At 48.8% G+C, this 16,728-nt stretch overlaps 1 protein-coding gene across 1 annotated transcript in view; it reads left to right on the forward strand.

Moving 5' to 3' along the window:
• The first annotated feature begins 3,637 nt into the window (after positions 1–3,637).
• Positions 3,638–16,728, forward strand: part of LOC132574444 (cytochrome P450 2J6-like) — a 52,009-nt gene continuing 38,918 nt past the window's right edge. The window contains exon 1 of the mRNA XM_060242798.1: positions 3,638–3,853. Coding sequence (XP_060098781.1) covers positions 3,680–3,853 — 174 coding nt within the window. The 5' untranslated portion in view covers positions 3,638–3,679. The remainder of the gene's footprint in view (positions 3,854–16,728) is intronic.

A 16,728-nucleotide genomic window follows, 5' to 3' on the forward strand; every position in this document is an offset into this window, starting at 1 on the left:
ATCCCTTCCAACTCTATGATTCTATGAGCTCCAGCTGGCAGAGATCAGCTCCCCTGAAGAAAATGGCTGCTTGGAAGGGTGGTCTCTATGGCCTTGTACCATGCTGAGGCCCCTCCCCTCCCCAAACCCCACCCTCTCCTGGATCCACCCCCAAAGTCTCCAGGTATTTTCTAACCCAGACCTGGCAACCGTCGTAGTTTACCTGAGGGAGAGCCTTCTGAACTCTCCACTTGGAAGAGAAGAATCTTTGTTATCACACCTTGTTTCCCACAAGTGACATTTATGAACGGACTTGGTCGTTGCAATGGAGCCTTCTTCATTTCCCCACTCATACAATCAGTAATGTGAGGGTTGTATCTTTCCTTTTATCACAATGCAGGCACTGATGCGTCTATACTTCGCCCAATCTGGAGGTGTCTAAAGGTTGTGACGGGCTCTATGTTATGCCGTTTTGAGCAAACAGCTGTTGAGTAGCATCTACCCTTGCAGGCACAGTGCTTCTTTTCCAGTGGTCGAAGAACAATGTCTATCTTCTAAGTTGAGACGAAAACTAAGGGTGCTTCCACAACTTGTACCACCCCGAGCCCCTTGCACTGTACTGAGAGTGAATACAAGGCCACACCTCTGTGATTTACCTGCATTGGTATTTCAGCTCTGAAGAGAAAAGAAGAAGAAGAGGAAGAAGAGGCTAAAGAGGAAGAAGGATACAAAGAAGAAGAGGAGGAAGAGGAGGAAGAAGAAGAGGAAGGAGTGGAGTAGGAAGAAGAGAAGTAGGAGTTAGAGGAGGAGGGAGAAGAGGAAGAAGAAGAGGGTAAAGTGGAAGAAGAGGAGGAAAAATAGAAAGAAGAAGAAGAGGAGGAAGAAGAGGAGGCGGAAGCAGAGGAAGAAGAATATGAAGAAGAAGAAGAACAGGAAGAAGAAGATGATGATGAAGAGGAGGAGGAGGAGGGAGAGGAAGAGAAGATTGATTTTATTAGAGCATTCTTGGAGGATTCTTGGAGCAGCTTACAATCACCTTTCCTTCTTCTCCCCACAGCAGACACCCTGTGAGGTAGGCGGGGGCTGAGAGAGAGCTGAGAAAACTGGGACTTGGTATTTCAGCTCTGAAGAGAAAAGAGGAAGAAGAGGAGGAAGAAGAGGCTAAAGAGGAAGAAGAATACAAAGAAGAAGAAGAGGAAGAGGAAGAAGAGGAGGAAGAAGAAGAGGAAGGAGTGGAGTAGGAAGAAGAGGAGTAGGAGTTAGAGGAGGAGGGAGAAGAGGAAGAAGAAGATGATAAAGAGGAAGAAGAGGAAGAAAAATACAAAGAAGAAGAAGAGGAGGCGGAAGCAGAGGAAGAAGAATATGAAGAAGAGGAAGAGGAAAAAATGATGAAGAAGAAGAACAGGAAGAAGAAGATGATGATGAAGAAGAGGAGGAAGAGGAAGAGAAGATTGATTTTATTGGAGCTTTCTTGGAGGATTCTTGGAGCAGCTTCCAATCACCTTTCCTTCCTCTCCCCACAGCAGACACCCTGTGAGGTAGGCGGGGGCTGAGAGAGAGCTGAGAAAACTGGGACTAGCCTAAGGTCACCCAGCTGGCTGCATATGGAGAAGGAGTGGGGAATCAAACCTGGTTCTCCAGATTAGAGTCCACTGCTCTGAACCACTGCACCGCATTCCTTTAGGGAGACAGGGTCAGACAGGCAGGTATTGATGGCTGAGCATTTCACATGATGGAGTAGGGGGAGAAATCTTCCTGTCCAGACTTTAAGATAACGAGGAACCAGCTAAGACTGGCCTGTTGCTCATGGTCTTGATTATTCTGCTCGCTCATTAAGGCCAAATTATCATGGAGGGGCCCCTGAGGTCCTGGGGAGGGGGGGAGCCCTTCTGTTGACTTCCTTCTGGAGTTCAGCTCATGCATGATTAATTAGGGCTCCCCTCCATGATAATTAGGGGAGGGACGCTGGCTCAGTGGTAGAGCATCTGCTTGGTAAGCAGAAGGTCCCAGGTTCAATCTCCGGCATCAACTAAAAAGGGTCCAGGCAAATAGGTGTGGAAAACCTCAGCTAGAGACCCTGGAGAGCCGCTGCCAGTCTGAGTAGAAAAGACCCTAACCCTGTATGAAGAGCCCTCTAATCTCTTGGAGGACTGGCGAGTGGCTACATCAGGATGTGTGTGGCCTAATACACGAAGGAGTTCCTGCTACCAAAAAAAGCCATGGTTAAGTGGAACTTCCGTATTTAGAGGCAGTATACATCTGGATCTTCATGGCTGAAATGCAAATGCAAATGGGCTTTTTTTGTAGCAGGAACTCCTTTGCATGTTAGGCCACACCCCTCTTATGTAGCCAGTCCTCCAAGAGCTTACAGGGCTCTTGTTACAGGACCTAATGCAAGCTCCAGGAGGACTGACTACATCAGGGGGTGTGGCCTAATATGCAAAGGAGTTCCTGCTACCAAAAAAGCCCTGCAAGTCGCTGTGCATGAGAGTTTCCCAGGAGTGCCCAGTGAGCTGCTGTCGGATGTCATTTGTTCAGATCCTGCAAGTTTCTTCTTACATAAGAACATAAGAGAAGCCATGTTGGATGAGGCCAATGACCCATCCAGTCCAACACTCTGTGTCACACAGTGGCCAAAAAACCAAGCGCCATCAGGAGGTCCAACAGTGGGGTCAGGACACTAGAAGCCCTCCCACTATTGTCCCCCAAATACCAATAATACAGATAATCACTGCCCCGGACCTAAGAACATAAGAGAAGCCGTGTTGGATCAGACCAATGGCCCATCCAGTCCAACACTCTGTCACACAGTGGTCAAAACCCAGGTGCCATCAGGAGGTCCACCAGTAGGGCTAGGGAAGCCCTCCCACTGTGCCCCCCAGAAGTACCAAGAATCCAGAGCATCACTGCCCCAGACAGAGATTTCCAACAATACGCTGTGGCTAATAGCCACTGATGGACCTCTGCTCCAGATGTTTATCCAATCGCCTCTTGAAGCTGTCTGTGCTTGTAGCTGCCGCCACCACCTGTGGCAGTGAATTCCAGGTGTTAATCACCCTTTGGGTGAAGGACTTCCTTTTATCTGTTCCAACCCACCTGCTCAGCACTTCCATTGAATGTCCACGAGTTCTCGTCATTATGAGAAAGAGAGAAAGGGGCTTCTTTCTCTACCTTCTCCATCCTATGCATAATCTCGTCAACTTCCACCATGTCACCCCGCAGTCGACGTTTCCCCAAGCTAAAGAGCCCCAAGTGTTTTAACCTTTCTTCATAGGGAAAGTGTTCCAACCCTTTAATCGTTCTAGTTGCCCTTTTCTGCACTTTTCCCAACGTTATACATTCTTCCTGCAGCAGGTGGGACAGATATCGGGCAAGGCAGACGGTGTGTCACAAGCTGAAAGGCGTAGTCATCACAGCTGTATTTAATTAACAGTTGCAGGTGAAAGAAGATGTTACGAGAATGTCTTCACCTTGGGAAGTGTTTGCAGCTTTACCTTTCAATCACATAAGCCGTTTAAACCATTTCAGTTGAGAAAGCGCCTGAAACAGCAGACGTGGGATCGGAAGAGAGGCCTATGGCAATCTGCGGACTGTGAATGGGAACACCCCCAAGGGAAGGACATAACAGGATAGCTGGATTCTGCTCGGCTGTCACAACACAGACGGCTGCTATTCGGTACACCGAAAAAACTGCAGAGAAATGTTGGCGCTAAGTACCGTCTTTAGCCTCCTCCTCCTATGCTACCTTGTGGTGCAGTTTGTCAAACTGCAGAGAGAAGTAAGAAAATTTCCACCTGGACCGGCTCCCATACCAATTATCGGGAGTTTATGGCAACTGAAGTTCTTCCGATTAGACCGCAAGATTGTGACCGAGGTATTTCTGCGAGCCCATTTTGATCATGTGGCTTATCGTTTATTGGCTTGTAATGTTTCCGGGCTCTTGCTGGTTACAGCTGTGGTTTCCAACAGCTGTTGGAGAGCCAGTTTGGTGTAGTGGTTAAGTGTGTGGACTCTTATCTGGGAGAACCGGGTTTGATTCCCCACTCCTCCACTTGCACCTGCTAGCATGGCCTTGGGTCACCCATAGCTCTGGCAGAGGTTGTCCTTGAAAGGTCAGCTGCTGTGAGAGCCCTCTCCAGCCCCACCCACCTCACAGGGCGTCTGTTGTTGGGGAGGAAGGTAAAGGAGATTGTGAGCCGCTTTGAGACTCTTCGGAGTGGAGGGCGGGATATAAATCCAATATCTTCATCTACTTCATAGGGTGTCTGTTGTGGGGGGAGGGAGGAAGGTAAAGGAGATTGTGAGCCCCTCTGAGACTCTTCGGAGTGGAGGGTGGGATATAAATCCAATATCTTCATCTACCTCACAGGGTGTCTGTTGTGGGGGAGGAAGGGAAAGGAGATTGTGAGCCGCTCTGAGACTCTTTGGAGTGGAGGGCGGGATCTAAATCCAATATCTTCATCTATCTCACAGGGTATCTGTTGTGGGGGGAGGGAGGAAGGTAAAGGAAATTGTGAGCCGCTCTGAGACTCTTCGGAGTGGAGGGCGGGATAAAAATCCAATATCTTCATCTATCTCACAGGGTGTCTGTTGTGGGGGGAGGGAGGAAGGGAAAGGAGATTGTGAGCCGCTCTGAGACTCTTTGGAGTGGAGGGCGGGATCTAAATCCAATATCTTCATCTATCTCACAGGATATCTGTTGTGGGGGGAGGGAGGAAGGTAAAGGAAATTGTGAGCCGCTCTGAGACTCTTCGGAGTGGAGGGCGGGATAAAAATCCAATATCTTCATCTACCTCACAGGGTGTCTGTTGTGGGGGGAGGGAGGAAGGTAAAGGAGATTGTGAGCTGCTCTGAGGCTCTTTGGAGTGGAGGGCAGGATATAAATCCAATATCTTCTTCTTCCTTGACTAGTCGCTTTGGCTTTGCTCCAGGGCGCTCAGAGCGATTGTGGTTGTTGACAGTTACGCATTGATCAAGAGAATGGTTGTGGTTTTGGGAACGCGTGCCTCGTTGGACTCTGCTGTCCTCACACTCGGAGGGGGGGGGGGCTATGTGGAAGGAAATGTCTCCTGGCTTTTCTGACTCTACAATCTCCTATCCTTGCTGTAGAGCAGGGGTGGCCAACGGTATCTCTCCAGACGTTTTTTTTGCCTACAACTCCCATCAGCCCCAGCCAGCATAGCCAATGGCTGGGGCTGATGGGAGTTGTAGGCAAAAAAAAAATCTGGAGAGCTACCGTTGGCCGCTCCTGCTGTAGATGAATCAAAGGAGTAATGTAGACACCATTTTTGTGGTATTGTTGGGACAGCAAAAAATGTTTACAACTAGCAGGCCTCCAGAACTTACAACTAGCAGAGCTCCAGAACCTCTAGATTTTATTGTGCTCTTTCTTTCTTATTCTCCTTCCCCCCACATACCAAAAATACTTGCTTCTGGGCTCCACTTTTCAAACCCCCTGTGAGAATTTGGCTGAACTTGAAGATTTGACAAACTGTCTAATATGAAGATTTGACAAACTGACAAACTTTCCCTCACATAAAATGGGGAAATAACCAAAACATAAGAACATAAGAGAAGCCATGTTGGATCAGGCCAATGGCCTATCCAGTCAAACACTCTGTGTCACACAGTGGCCAAAAATTTATATATACATACACATATATATATATACACACTGTGGCTAATAGCCACTGAGGGACCTCTGCTCCATATTTTATCTAACCCCCTCTTGAAGCTGGCTATGCCTGTAGCCGCCACCACCTCCTGTGGCAGTGAATTCCACGTTAATCACCCTTTGGGTGAAGAAGTACCTCCTTTTATTCGTTCTAACCCGACTGCTCAGCAATTTCATTGAATGCCCACGAGTTCTTGAATGTCAAGAATGTCAAGCAGACGTCGAATGTCAAGCAGACAGATGGAAATCTTCATCATGCCACTGTGGCCACCTCCTGATGGGAGTAAGGTTTTATTGTGACAACGGTCATTCAAGAAGTATATTAAGGTAGATGCTGAGCTGATATAATTCAGTACACCTTCTGGTGACATCCGGGGAGTGTGGCATACGCAAATGAGTTGTGCTAATGAGCTCCAGCACCTCTTTTTTTTACGAAATGACCCCTGGTCAGTGTTCCCTCTAAGCTGAGTCAGCATGAGCTAGCTCACAGATTTTTGTCTCCAGCACAGGAAGGAGGACCCCAGAACGCACCAATTTACGCAGTAGCTCATGACGTTAATGCCAGGAGCTCACAAAGTAGAATTTTTGCTCACAAGACTCTGCAGCTTAGGGGGAATATTGGCCCTGACAACTAGAAATACCTTGCGTGGTGAGGATCCTTTAAGTCTCAGACCAAAACCTTTCTGAGGAGATTTTTTTTTCTGGATATAAGCTTTCGAGAGTTGAAGCTCTCTTCGTCAGATAGGGCATCCAATGAACGGCGCTTTGATTCTTGAATGCTTAGATCAGGGGTTTCAAATTCATTTGTTACGAGGGCCAGATCTGACATAAATGAGACCTTGTTGGGCCGGGTTGGGTTGAAAAATGTTGGGCCAGGCCATGTGTGTACCTACTTAAGATTAGGTAGCAGAGATATAAGCTTTATAAAGGACACAGACAAACACAATTCAATATGTTTTTAAAAGACTTTAAACATGCTTAGAACGTTAGCGCTGATTGGTCTTAAAAGTGCTTCCTTTGTATGGGATCCAGGTAACTGGGCAAAGGAAGCTCTGGCTCTTTCCTTCCTTCCCCAGGGGACTGCGCAAGGGGGGGGGGAGCCTCAGCCAATAGAAGGAAGAAAGGCTGGGCTCAGTAGCTCTGCTGTGTGATTGAGAGAGCCTGGAAAAGCAAGCTCTGTCTCCCCTCCCCCTTCCTCCCCTAGCCAATGGAGAAAACAGAGCCTTTGCTCTGTAGTTCCTGTGCAACGGAGCAAGCCAGGCAAAGCAAGCTGTGATGCAGAAGGAAGCAAGATATAGGAAGAGGGAAGCAGATGACAGCCAGTTGTTCAGGGGCCTGATAGGAGCCCTCTGGGAGCCTGATTTGGCCCCTGAACTGCATGTTTGACACCCCTGGCTTAGACCCTGGGAAATCTTAAGGTGGCCGTGCTCTTTTATTTCAGTTTGTCATTTTCTGATCCACAACACCGATCCTCTGGGCAGATAGGCGAACTGGAATGAGATACCACATTGCAGTGGGATGACAAATATGGACCGATTTCCCACTCACCTTATGCCGCTCTCAAGGTCCACTTCTCAGTGGGGCTCCCCTCCGATTTCACACTATCTGCCCCGGGGCTGCAGCCGGAGACGGCTTTTTTCACGCCGCAAACAGAAACCTGTTTATTGGCTTGTAAAGTTTCAGGGCTCTCACAGGTTTTGTTTTGTTTTTTCACCTTTTTTTTCACCTTTTTTAAATTTCACTTCAGAGGCGGAGTGGGCGACGCCGCTGCGCTACCGCCTCTTCTCCGCTTCACCGTAGCTGCTCCTCCGAGATGGGCTCAGCCTGAGCCCATCTCGGAGGAGCAGTTACGGTGAAGCGGAGAAGAGGCGGCAGCCGTGCAGCGGCGTCACCGGCTCCGCCTCTGAGGTGAAATCAGAGAATGGGAGGGTGGAGGGAAGGAAGACATTTAAAAAGGTGTGCCAGTGATGCTTGTCACACCCTTGCTCCTAGCTCCACCCCAGTGTCTCTTGGCTCCACCCCCAAAGTCTCCTGGCTCCACCCCCAAAGTCCCCAGAGATTTCTTGAATTGGACTTGGCAACCCTACCTCAGGTGGCCACCCTGCCTACTCCCACACGCTGACTCCGGTGCCCAGAGTGAATTTTAAAGTTTAAAAGGAATGTTTCTTGTGTGTTTTTCTCTAGCGTGAGCAACCACAAGCCTTCACCACTTACTGACAGGAACAAAAGACCCTGGGAATTTGCTTAACGGTGGGTCCCAAACTCTGAGTGCAGAAAGAAACTTTCAAACCACCTTCAGATTTTTTTTCTTCTGGTTATATATATTTTATTTATTTATTTTAGTATATTTCTATTCCACCCATTCCCCGTAGAGTTCAGGGCGGAGTACAACATATGACGACACAATAAAATACAATAAAAACATTTTATAAACAGACGACTCAACAGCACTCAAGAAAATTTACCATAATCACACATTTTATTGACATTTTGAAAAGCGGAGGGGTAAGGAAATACAGATTGGGAAGGGAAAAGGGGTAAAAGTAAAATAGAAGCATTAGCATTTTTTTCTTTGCATCACTAAAATAAGGAAGGAAGGAAGGAAGGAAGGAAGGAAGGAAGGAAGGAAGGAAGGAAGGAAGGAAGGAAGGAAGGAATATAGATGAAGGGAGGGAGGAGGAAGGGGGAGTTGGAAAGAAAGCACTCTTAGTTTTAACAAGTTTATAGCCTCTAGATCAGGGAAGGGGAACCTCCGTCCTGAGGTCACTTGGTGTGGCCTCAAGGTGACTTGGTGTGGCACTCGGGGATTGCTGGACCGAACTGAGCCATGTAGCAGCTTCCCTGGGGCCTGGCTGGCCAGCGAGAATCATGTAGGCTTCCCAACCCTCCCGCCCTGGCGGGGGACCCCAGGATTTACAGCCTCTTCCCCCGCTCTCCAAAAAAAACGGAAGCGGGGGGAGGGGGGAAGCGGCGCCAAGGAGCGTGGCGAGCCGCCCCATCTCGGAGGAGCAGCTAAGGTGAACCGGAGAAGAGGCGGCAGCAGCGCAGCAGCAGCAGCGCAGCGGCATCACCCGCTCCACTCCGCCTCTGAGGTAAAATCAGAGAAGGGGAGGGTGGAGGCAGGCCAGGAGCGTGGTGATCCGCGAATCTGGGTCCTTCTTGGCAACCCTAGAATCATGGGGTCCAGCTGTGCTGTGCAGCAGCCTCCCCAGGGCCAGGCAGGGATCACAGGGCCCAGAAGTACTGTGCGGCAGCCTCCCTGGGGCCTGGCTGGCCAGCCAGAATTGCTGCAGGGCCTGGAAAAGTTACGGTTACAGTTCGGTTTGTGCTTGATTATCCCAGAGGGTGTGGCCTAATATGCTAATGAGTTTGTGACCTAATATGCTAATATTAGGGGATGTTGTCCAATATGCTACTGAGTTCCTGCTGGGCTTTTTCTACAAAAAAGCCCTGGACCTATGCATTTGCCTAGGGCAGTGGGCCGGATGTGTGTTTATGTGTGTGTGTGCAAGATTAGGCTCTCCCCACATGACTTCAAATAGAAAAACAATTATTTGCATTAATTTTGCTGGCCTGAATCATTCTCCCTCAGCGAAGCACTGTTTTTTAAGTTGATCATTTTTTTATGGCTTGCGAATGAATATCCATATGGCCCTTGGCAGAAAAAAGGTTCCCCACCCCTGCTATAGATTATAGTAAATAGTTTGCTACTATTCAGACATAAAAGCCCAGTGTGGGGAGCTTGCTGTGGGGGGAAGTGTAGATGACTGGGGAAGGCAATGGCAAACCACCCTGTAAAAAGTCTGCCGTGAAAACGTTGTGATGCAATGTCACCCCAGATTCGGAAACGACTGGTGCTTGCACAGGAGACTACCTTTACCTTTATCTGTATGGCAATAATATTTACGGATGGGGAAAATGGCACAGGAATAAGAGGGTTTCCAAATTCCCACACTTTCTCATTCTCCAGTCCTGTGGTTTGACTCCCTTGACCCTTAAAACTCCTTTAATGTCTTCTATATCAAATTGTAGGAAACTGATTCCAGACCCACCACCATCTCTCCTGGTGTGGCCTTTAGTTCTGACTTTAATCAAGTCTGGGCTCGATAACAGTTTTCCTGCAGTCCGAGCTCTCTGTTCACTACCTGAGTTCGATCCCGGCGGAAGCTGGGTTCAGGTCGCCCGCTCCAGGTTGACTCAGCCTTCCATCCTTCCGAGGTTGGTCAAATGAGTCCCCAGCTTGCTGGGGTGGGGGGGAAGTGTAGATGACTGGGGAAGGCAATGGCAAACCACCCCGTAAAAAGTCTGCTGTGAAAACGTTGCGATACAACGTCACCCCAGAGTCGGAAACGACTATCTGTACCTGTACTATTCAAACATATTAATGAGGAATACATTAGAAAATTCAACAAGATTCGATTGATAAAAGACTAGAGCAGAAATAGATGCACTTCGTCTTAAGGGCAGGCTACTAAAAGACGGAGGAAATCCTCTGGAAGCCTTTTTTACGGACGCCTTCAATTTTGAAGGAGGTGTATCCCTTAACCGAGCCTGCTTCGGCGGGGAGGGCGGGATATAAATACGGAAAATAAATAAAGAAAGAAAGGTGGCCCTGGGAAATTCTTCTTGGGAGGACTTGAAAGGAGATCATCCCTGATCCCGGATTGCTCCCAATTTCTTAACCACAAGATTAAAAGGAAGCTATCCTCATTTCTGCAATGAGTTTACATTCTCTGGCTTGCAAAATCGATGCCATGCCATGAATAACAATCACGGCAAAGTGAGTGGCACGGCTGTTGTGAAGGTGAACTGGAACGTATCCCTTCATGAGCCAGCTATACCGTCACATTCAAGATTGCAAAAGACCACAAAGGGGTAAAGCCATGAAGAAAAGCGTGTTCTAAACACAATGCGCTCAAAGCCTTAAGCCATCCGGCCTTACACACTCCAACCTGTAGATGGGCAGGCAAAGTAGGATTGCTATAAATTGGATCTCATCTTAGGAAAGCCCTTTGTGAAAAATAAGCCGATCCGATTAGCAAAGGATCATAAGAGCATAAGAGAAGCCATGTTGGATCAGGCCAGTGGCCCATCCAGTCCAACACTCCGTGTCACATAAGAACAGAAGAGAAGCCATGTTGGATCAGGCCAGTGGCCCATCCAGTCCAACACTCCATGTCACATAAGAACATAAGAGAAGCCCTGTTGGATCAGGCCAGTGGCCCCTCCAGTCCAACACTCTGTGTCACATAAGAACATAAGAGAAGCCCTGTTGGATCAGGCCAGTGGCCCCACCAGTCCAACACTCTGTGTCACATAAGAACATAAGAGAAGCCCTGTTGGATCAGGCCAATGGCCCCTCCAGTCCAACACTCTGTGTCACATAAGAACATAAGAGAAGCCATGTTGGATCAGGCCAGTGGCCCCTCCTATCCAACACTCTCTCCTGCTAGAGCTATTGCATTTGTAGGTAGGTAACCTGAAAAACAATTGGACTGGTTTCCCCCCCTTCCAGCCTGTTCTTTGCCTGGAGTGGCGGGGGGGGAGGGGGGGCTTTAAACCTCTGTGTAGAGATTTTGCTCATTTTAAACCGCCAAAGTGGGAAGAAGGGGGCAGGGGTGGAATTCTAGCAGGAGCTCCTTTGCATATTAGGCCACACACCCCATGATGTAGCCAATTCTCCAAGAGTTTACAAGGCCCTTTCTAAAAAACTCTTGGAAGAATGGCTACATCAGGGGGTGTGGCCTAATATGCAAAAGAGCTCCTGCTAGAATTCCACCCCGGGGGGGGGAAGCATTTCTTCACAGGGGCCCCTTCACAAGGTAGGGTTGCCAAGTCCAATTCAAGAAATATCTGGGGACTTTGGGGGTGGAACCAGGAGACTTTGGAGTTGGAGCCAGGAGACATTGGGGTGGAACCATAAGCAAAGTTGTGACAAGCAGGATTGAGCTCCAAAGGGAGTTCTGGCCATCATATTTAAAGGAACCGCACACCTTTTAAATGCCTTCCCTACATTAGAAATAATGAAGGATCTGGGCACCTTCTTTTGGGGCTCATAGAATTGGACCTCCTGGTCCAATCTTTTTGAAACTTGGAGAGCATTTTGAGGAGAGTCATCAGATGCTATGCTGGAAATGTGGTGCCTCTACCTCAAAGCACAGCCCCCCCAGAGCCCCAGATACCCCCAGATCAATTATCCATTATTCCCTATGGGAAATGAGCGCCATAGGGAATAATGAAATACCCAGCGGACATCCCCCCCGCCCCTGTTTCTGACAACTCTGAAGCGGGGGATCCCCTGCTCCCACCTGGGGATTGGCATCCCTAATCACGAGTTGCTGAACTTCCAACTTCTTCAGTTGGAGACCCAGTTTTATGTAGTGGTTAAGTAGAGCCAGTCTGGTGTAGTGGTTAAGTGTTCAGATTCTTATCTGGGAGAACCGGGTTTGATTCCCCACTCCTCCACTTGCACCTGCTGGAATGGCCTTTGGTCAGCCATAGCTCTGGCAGAGGTTGTCCTTGAAAGGACAGCTACTGTGAGAGCCCTCTCAGCCCCACCCACCTCACAGGGTGTCTGTTGTGGGGGAGGAAGGTAAAGGAGATTGTGAGCCGCTCTGAGACTCTTCGGAGTGGAGGGCGGGATATTAATCCAATATCTTCTTCTTTTTCAAAGTAACACAGAGCAACCAAAGGTTCAAATTTACCTTTCCTAACAACCTCTGAAAAGATTGTGCAACCAAAGGAGGGTTCAGGCTGCTTTCACAGCTGCTGGGAGCAGCCATGTTGTTCTGTCTGTTCACCCCGCCCCCATTCAGCCTTAAAGAGGCAGACACACCATCCCAAGAGGAAGCCTTTCCAAGTGGAGTCTGAAGCCTCCAGAGGTGGAAAGGCACATGGGGGCTGTGGGGGCAGGGCTTCCCCCTGCCGGCTAGCTGACTGGGAGCGGGAAGGAGCCTGAGAAAGCGGAAGAACCCCCGCTGGGACCTGGGGATTGGCAAGCCTAGCACAAGGTGTCTGAGAGGAAGGAAAAGAGATTGCCAACCGCTCTGAGACTCTGAGTGAAAGGTGAGGTATAGAACCAACTCCTCCTTCTCCTCTTCCTCTTCTTTCTTCTTGTCAATACTGGGGCTTGCAGGTGGGGGGCGTTGGCTCTAAGTGTGTTTGTGGAGTCAACCAAGGGAGGTCAAGGGAGAGGCAAGTTTCAGGGACACCCTGTTTTCGAGCTCAGTCTTTTAACCTTTGGCAAACCTGAGCGAAGAGATGGTGCAACGGGCAACCTTTCCCTGCACCGCCTCATTGCCTTATGAAATCTGACGTTCTTTTTTGCCAGTCTGCAATCATAACCCTTCGTTGCCTCTTGGGCTGGGCTGATCCCTGCCAACTAGAAGCCCTGACGCCAGGGAAGAAGAAGAAGTAGAAGAGGAGGAGGAGTGCCCTTCACTTAGGAGTTCCTAGGGCTTTTCTTGCAACAGGAACTCCTTTGCATATTAGGCCACGCACCCCTGATGTAGCCAATCCTCCAGGAGCTTACAGTAGCCCCTACACTAAGAGCCCTGTAAGCTCCAGGAGGATTGGCTCCATCAGGGGTGCGTGGCCTAATATGCAAAGGAGTGCCTGCTACAAAAAAAGCCCTGCAACACGCTAAGGCTGGGTCCAGATGGGCAGCTTTGCGTACACCGCAGGTGTCCCAAATTGGGATGCCCCAAAATCGGGCAGCCAAATTCTGATCAGACGCACTTGTGCGTGCACCCATATATGCATGGGGGGGGGGTTGGGGCATGTTCACACGGTTATGCGTGCCATCCCCTTAGCACAGTTTGGGTTTCTCCCCCCCCCTTACATCTTTATTCGCCATGCGCGCATGCACACATGCGCTCATGCGCTCTGGGCAGTGATTTTCTTTTAAAAAAGAATACCAGTGAGCCCCTAGCGTGGATTGGGGGGGTCACGCCACCAATCAGTCTCGCTTGTGCTCTTCTGCATTCAGACGCCCAGAAAGATGGATGAAGTGCGGTAGAAGCGTTTGCTACTGCCAGCGGGGGAATTCTAGCAGGAGCTCCTTTGCATATTAAGCCACACCCCCTCTGATGTAGCCAATCCTCCAAGAGTTTACAAGGCTCTTTTTTGTAAGCTCTTGGAAGATTGGCTACATCAGGGGGTATGCAGAGGAGTTTCTGCTAGAATTCCACCCCTGGCTGCTACTAAGTGGCAGCTATTTGATCCATCTCAGAGATGTTAGAGGACAGGATGAGTGAGAGACCGGGACGGGTGGCAGCTGTGCCTGTCTGACCTTGCTCTTTTAATCTGCCTGGTGAGCCGTGCCTACGTTGGCTGAATTCAGCCGAAATAACGCACTTTCAATCCACTTTCAACCCACTTTTCAATTGGATTTTGCCGCTTCACACAGTAAAACCCCGTCGGAAAGTGGATGGAAAGTGCATTATTTCGTGTGTGTGATCCCAGCCTAGGATACTTTGAGTAAAAGGTATATGCTATGTGAAGAGAAATCAGAGCCAGTTTGGTGTAGAGCTTAAGTGCGTGGACTCTGATCTGGGAGAACCAGGTTTGATTCCCCACTTCTCCACTTGCAGCTGCTGGAATGGCCTTGGGTCAGCCATAGCTCTTGTAGGAGTTGTCCTTGAAAGGGCAGCTTCTGTGAGAGCTCTCTCAGCTCCACCTACCTCACAGGGTGTGGTGGGGGGGAAGGAAGAGGAGATTATGACCCGTCTGAGACTCTGAGATTCGGAGTATAGGGTGGGATATAAGTTCAATATCTTCTTCTTCTAATGGCCCTGAATTTTATATCTGTTGTTTCAGTGGACCGCAAGCTTAAACACATGCTTGGGCCTATCCTTTTTTTCAGTCTATTGGGGAGGAAGTAATTACTCAGGTCCATCTTGCACTAGAATATTCATTGATCTTTGAGGATGTTTTCTGTACTACCGAAAGTTTTGCATGCCTCCTGGAAGCTTCAATGAAAACAGTCCCTCTGAGCCCTGATGGCCAATGAAAATGGTTCCTCCCAGGGCTTTTTTTGTAACAAGGAACTCCTTTGCATATTAGGCCACACACCCTTGATGTAGCCAATCCTTCAAGAGCTTACAGTGCCCGCTGTAAGCTCTTGGAGGATTGGCTACATCAGGGATGTGTGGCCTAATATGCAAAGGAGGTCCTGCTAGAATTCCTGACAGGGCTCTTCGTACAGGGCCTACTGTAAGCTCCAGGAGGATTGGCTACATCAGGGGGTGTGGCCTAATATGCAAAGGAGGTCCTGCTAGAATTCCTGACAGGGCTCTTCGTACAGGGCCTGCTGTAAGCTCTTGGAGGATTGGCTACATCAGGGATGTGTGGCCTAATATGCAAAGGAGTTCCTGTTACAAAAAAAAGCCCTGGAAATAACAGAAAAACCACCGAAAGCAATGAAATTTACACGGAAACGTGTATGAATACGTTTTAGTGCAAGCTTAAATGAAACTTAAAACAAAACTAAGGAACACTGAGCTTTCAACATATGAATTTTCCCACACAGTCTTTCAGTAGCCCTGTAAATCGGCTTCCTTCGAGTGCTCAGCTGTGGGTGAACGCTTTTTCCCTCAGTGCCCAGCTCCTAACGATGCGGAGAGCCGGTAACAACGGATGAGAGCGTGCGTAGATCCATGTTGAAAAAACTGAACTGAGGCTCTGTGTAACGTCGGGAGAAGGAGGCTGACGAAGTGATGGAAGTCCTTTCATAAGCGGTTCCTTCCTTACTCTCGCCGCATCGTTAGGAGTCGGGCACGGAGGGAAAAAGCGTTCCCCCACAACTGAGTCTACTCGAAGGAAGCCGATTTACAGGGCTACTGAAAGACTGTGGGAAAATTCATATGTTGAAAGCTCAGTGTTCCTTAGGTTTTGTTTTGTTTAAGTTTCATGTAGGAAAGGAAAGGTCCCCTGTGCAAGCACCAGTCGTTTCCGACTCTGGGGTGACGTTGCTTTCACAACGTTTTCACGGCAGACTTTTGACGGGGTGGTTCGCCATTGCCTTCCCCAGTCATCTACACTTTCTCCCCAGCAAGCTGGGTACTCATTTGACCCAACTCAGAAGGGTGGAAGGCTGAGTCAACCTCGAGCTGGCTACCTGAAAACCCAGCTTCCGCCGGGGATCGAACTCAGGTCGTGAGCAGAGCTGAGGACTGCCGTACTGCAGCTTTAACACTCTGCGCCACGGGGCTCTTAAGTTTCATTTAAGCTTGCACTAAAACGTATTTTTACACGTATCTGTGTGTATTCCATTGCTTCCGGTGGTTTTCCTGTTATTTCCATTGATTACACCGGTTCCGGTTATTTTGATCATAACGAAAGAAGCCTTGGCTGTTGCTGAGAGCCTTCTGTTACAGCTCAGGAGAGATGAATGCCCAGCAATCCAGCAGATCGAGAACCTTGCAATTATATTAAGGTTGCCAGCTTGGGGTTGGGAAATATCTGGAGATTTTGAGAATGGCAACTGTCAAGGTCTTGTTCACCCCAAGCTCGGGGCGAGAAGCCCTTGGTTAGGATTGGGAGGCGAAGTTACAAAACACCAGAGAGAGACTAATTCTCCTTCTAGCCCGAGGTATTTGCCACCAGTCTTTTCTGACTGTTCCCCATGATCTGGGAGTGAAAAGACAAGCTTCTTGGCTTCTCCAGGGAATTAACAAGAAAGTCAGCCCTGTAAGATCAGATTGCAGGCTAAGCTTTCCAAAACGAAGACGTCATCCGGTGATCTGGTCCAGGGCTTCTGGATTTAGGCTTTTGAGGTTACTAGAGGCCAGGTTCCACACCGGGTTAAAATTAGAATTGATTTATTGAAGTGCAAAAAATATTTAAGAAAAAGAGGGGTCTAGAGACCAAGTCCTATGAAGAAAAGTTGAAGGAGCTGGGCATGTTTAGCCTGGAGAGGAGGTGGCTGAGAGGTGATAGGATCACCATTTTCAAGTCCTTGAAGGGCTGTCTTCTAGAGGATGGTGAAGAATTGTTTTCTGTGGCCTCAGAAGGTAGGACCAGAATCAATGGGTTGAAATTACATCAAAAGAGTTTCTGGCTCAACATTAGGAAGA

The sequence above is a fragment of the Heteronotia binoei genome, chromosome 6, assembly GCF_032191835.1.
Source record: "Heteronotia binoei isolate CCM8104 ecotype False Entrance Well chromosome 6, APGP_CSIRO_Hbin_v1, whole genome shotgun sequence".
NCBI lineage: Eukaryota > Metazoa > Chordata > Lepidosauria > Squamata > Gekkonidae > Heteronotia > Heteronotia binoei.